This window comes from Tupaia chinensis, unplaced genomic scaffold (genome assembly GCF_000334495.1).
Source record: "Tupaia chinensis unplaced genomic scaffold, TupChi_1.0 Scaffold145652_1, whole genome shotgun sequence".
NCBI classification, from domain to species: domain Eukaryota; kingdom Metazoa; phylum Chordata; class Mammalia; order Scandentia; family Tupaiidae; genus Tupaia; species Tupaia belangeri.
The window spans coordinates 2,310,616-2,314,004 of NW_006205509.1; the positions used below are offsets into that span (position 1 = coordinate 2,310,616).

A 3,389-nucleotide genomic window follows, 5' to 3' on the forward strand; every position below is an offset into this window, starting at 1 on the left:
GGGGGGTCGTTGAGCCCTTGGCCTCCTCCCCGGCCGTACCGGCGCCGGCCACCACCTGCAAAAGAGGGACCCACAAAAGTTGTAAGGAGTGTTCCACACACCCCAGCACCGGGGTCTTGGGAGGAAGACACCAGTTCCAAGGACTGCTCTGTCTCACTGACCACTAAGTCTGTTTAGAGTCGGGGCACAGGCCATCCTTTGAGGGACCACCTACTAACCCCAGCAACTGGCAGTCCTAGCGGGGCTTATAGACACTACTCCCAGGGTCTGCTTCCAGGAGGAAGAGGTTTGGACCAGGTAAGGCAGGAGAGGATCCCCATGGGGAAAGGCCTGGGAGAGGAAGTGGGGAGATATGACAGGGGACAGGGACAGAGCCAACAAGAGGCCATCAGCAGAGGCTCAGGAACACAGGGGCAGGGACCAGAGGGTGACACTAAAGGTGACATGCTGGAGAGGCAGACCCAGGGCTGTCTGGCAGGGAAAAAAAACCCTGGCTCCCATAAGTGGCTAAAAGGCCTTAGGGCAGCTTGAATGACAGCTTGATGACCCGCCCAAAGGCCTGACTCAGGCCTTGGAGGGTCTAAGAGGGGGAAGGCACCAAGAACTGGAAAGAGGGCTCTGGCCAGTCAGGTTTGTCCTGGGGAAAAGGAACCAGGTGGGTCTATGCCCAGCGCCACTGCCTGGCCAGAAAAGGGGCTTCACAGGCATTAGCATTCACTTTCAGTTCCTTAGTAAAGTTGACTTAAAACTCCAGCATTGTCTTAACTGGGCTATTTAAGGAAAAGACAGGCATACCTGGGCATGCAGAGGGGCCAGCATCATGGGCCTCTCAGACAGCCAGGGCGGAAGTCTATGAACGCAAGGGGTTTGGGGGACCCACAAGCCCAGACTGGCTGCCAAGCCCTTGCCAGCCTGAGGCACCGCTGCCAGATCAACGGCCCATGGGCGCTCACCTGTCTCCTTCCAGCTGTCAGGGCCCCCTCGGTTCTTGGTGTCACTGATGTCCTTGTGAGAGACCAGGAAGAGTGCCACTTCCCCTTTCTCATTCTTTATGGGAATCACATCCAGGAGACACCAGAACGGGAGCCCTGGGCACAAAGACAGACTCAGCCCTCCTCCATTCTCGGCCCTGCCTATGGCAACACAGGCCCTAGCTCCATTGACCCTGGGCAAGCAGGATCTAGGGAGGGCGTGGCAAGCAGGTTCCACTTAGGAGAGGGCCTGATGGAAGCGAGGGGAGAGCGGCGGAGAGGTACGGAAGAGCAATATGACTGCCATACATGTGTGTTCACAGCTCTGTTCTGCTCAGACAGGTATGTCTTCCCGCTGGGTGTGGGCAATCCGAGACCGGAACCGAGTGGACGCTGGGATAAGGATGGGACAGAGGAGGGGCCAGGGACAAGAGGTGGGGAGGAGGAAGAAGGGAGGAAAGGATGATGGCTGTATGTGGAAATGGGATGTGACAGGGAGATGAAGATGGGGACCGAGAGGAGAAGGGATAGTGGATCGGGTGGATACCAGGCTGGGGTTAGGTGAGGCAGGCCAGGCAGGTGGTTTCTCACCGCTCTTTCGGTACAGGATCAGCTCAGCCTTGAACTCCTTGTGCTCATCCAGGGCCTTGCGGATTTGCTGGCGGACTAGCTCACTGGTGTCTGGCCCGTAGAGGAAGGAGCAAGCACATCCCCGCTGCATGACCTCGGCTCGGGAGAAGCCCGTGAGGTCACAGAAGCCATCAGAGCAGTAGACTACAGGGAAGAGCCCCGCTACCTGGGCATTGCCCAGCACGAAGTTACTGTCTGCAAGAGAGCATTTCTCAGAAGGCGTGTGGGGTGAAGGGGCAGCGGGCCAACCACCTTCCTTTTTTGAGTGCCTCTACCCAAAAGGTGGGTTTTACCAACCCCAAGCATCCTGTGTGTGTGTTGCAGGGGCCGCAGAGTAGGAGCTATTCATGAATGGGAATCTGTCATCAGTGTATCAGTGCCCTGCAAGGGCCCGCTTCCAGCAGCATGTGCGTGAGTGCATTTGGGAATTGCAGGTGTGAACAGAGATTAGTGAGTGCAGCCCCGTGTGGGAGTCTTGAGCAGTGTGGGATAGGGGTGGGGCTAGGAACGCCCAAAGGAGAACTGCACTACCAGCTCTAAGTCAGCCTCAGACCGGACACTGCCTCTGCCAGGCTCACTCACCAGCCAGGTAGGAGGGTGGTTGTCTGGCTCCTCCCACTGGGACCCACCTGGACTGAGAGCCAACCCAGGCCACCATCCAGCTTGCCCTTTGTGTTTGAGCCCTAGTCGCCTGACCTGACTAAAGAACTGGTGAATGTGGTCAAGTATCGGGGTGTAGGAATGGTGGTTGAACACGGGAGCCAGGAATGTATTGGGGAGTGGGGGGCGCTGAATCAGCAGGCTGCAGGAGCCAAGTACACTAGCAAAGCAGATGGAGGTGCCTGGAGGAGGGAGAGCTCAGTGATGGGCTCCCACCCCCTAACAGGAAGCGGAGACCATGGAGGACTAGCAGAGCTGGGAAGCCCCACTGGTGTTGTGAGGCAGGAGGGCTGGGGGCCTTGCACCACGTGCGCTGTGCTCAGAGCCCCTGAAGCCCAGGATCCAGAAGCTCAGGTTGCCTTCCTCCAAACTTCCCTGCCCAGGTGGGGAAATCCTCAAATTCTTTGGGGCTAGACCGGCTCTCCAAGGCTGGTGGGTTTAGGCTGAGATGGGCTTGGACGCACAGTGCCCTCCCCAGCCCCCTCTACTCTATCTCCATTTGCAAACCTTTTTTTTTACCCTTCCTGCCATACATATCTGGTTTTTAAGCCCACCGGGCTGTCCCTGAGCACAACTGCTCCACCTCACCCCACCCCACTAGTCCGACAGAAGTCGTTGCAATAAGGCCTGAGGCAAGGATGGCATGGGTGAGCTTGACTAGGTTCAGGCTCATGCCGGGGAGAACAGCGAGCATCCTGTGCACCCCACACGGGGGTCTTTAATCTCCTAGCCCGGTTGCCTCGCCTGGAACAGGGTCCTCCCTGAACTCCCTGGGGAAACGCACCTGGAAGGAGACAGAAGTCCCAGCTCCAAGAGGGGCGGGGAGGGGAAAGAGGGTGAGAAAAGGCGGGTGCCAAGCTGAGATGTGGGGGCGCAGGGCCGGGGGTGGGGGGGAGGACCCAGGCGGAAAACTGCTCCTCTCGGAGTCGGTGGGGAGAAGGTCGGACTCACGCGTGCCGTCGAAGCGCGTGGCGATGGTATCCAAGAAGGTGTTCTGCGGCGCCAGGAGGCCCCGCATGGCCGGCATCTTAGGCGGCGGTGGCAGCCCGCCCCATCCCTCCCGGGCGCGGGGACTCAGCGCCGAGGGAGGGCGCCCCGCTTGGCCGGCCCCCCCCCGGCCCCACGGCC

General features: G+C 59.3%; 1 protein-coding gene across 2 annotated transcripts in view; it reads right to left on the reverse strand.

Annotated features, from left to right (window-relative positions):
* KCNH3 (potassium voltage-gated channel subfamily H member 3) overlaps positions 1-3,315 on the reverse strand; it is a 19,482-nt gene extending 16,167 nt beyond the window's left edge. For both annotated transcript variants that reach the window (XM_006168202.1, XM_006168203.1), the window contains exons 1-4: positions 3,213-3,315; positions 1,563-1,796; positions 954-1,088; positions 23-55 (exon numbers count right to left, since the gene is read on the reverse strand). In XM_006168202.1, the coding sequence (XP_006168264.1) occupies positions 23-55; positions 954-1,088; positions 1,563-1,796; positions 3,213-3,288 (478 nt within the window). In that variant the 5' untranslated portion in view covers positions 3,289-3,315. The remainder of the gene's footprint in view (positions 1-22; positions 56-953; positions 1,089-1,562; positions 1,797-3,212) is intronic.
* Between the last annotated feature and the right edge of the window lie 74 nt (positions 3,316-3,389).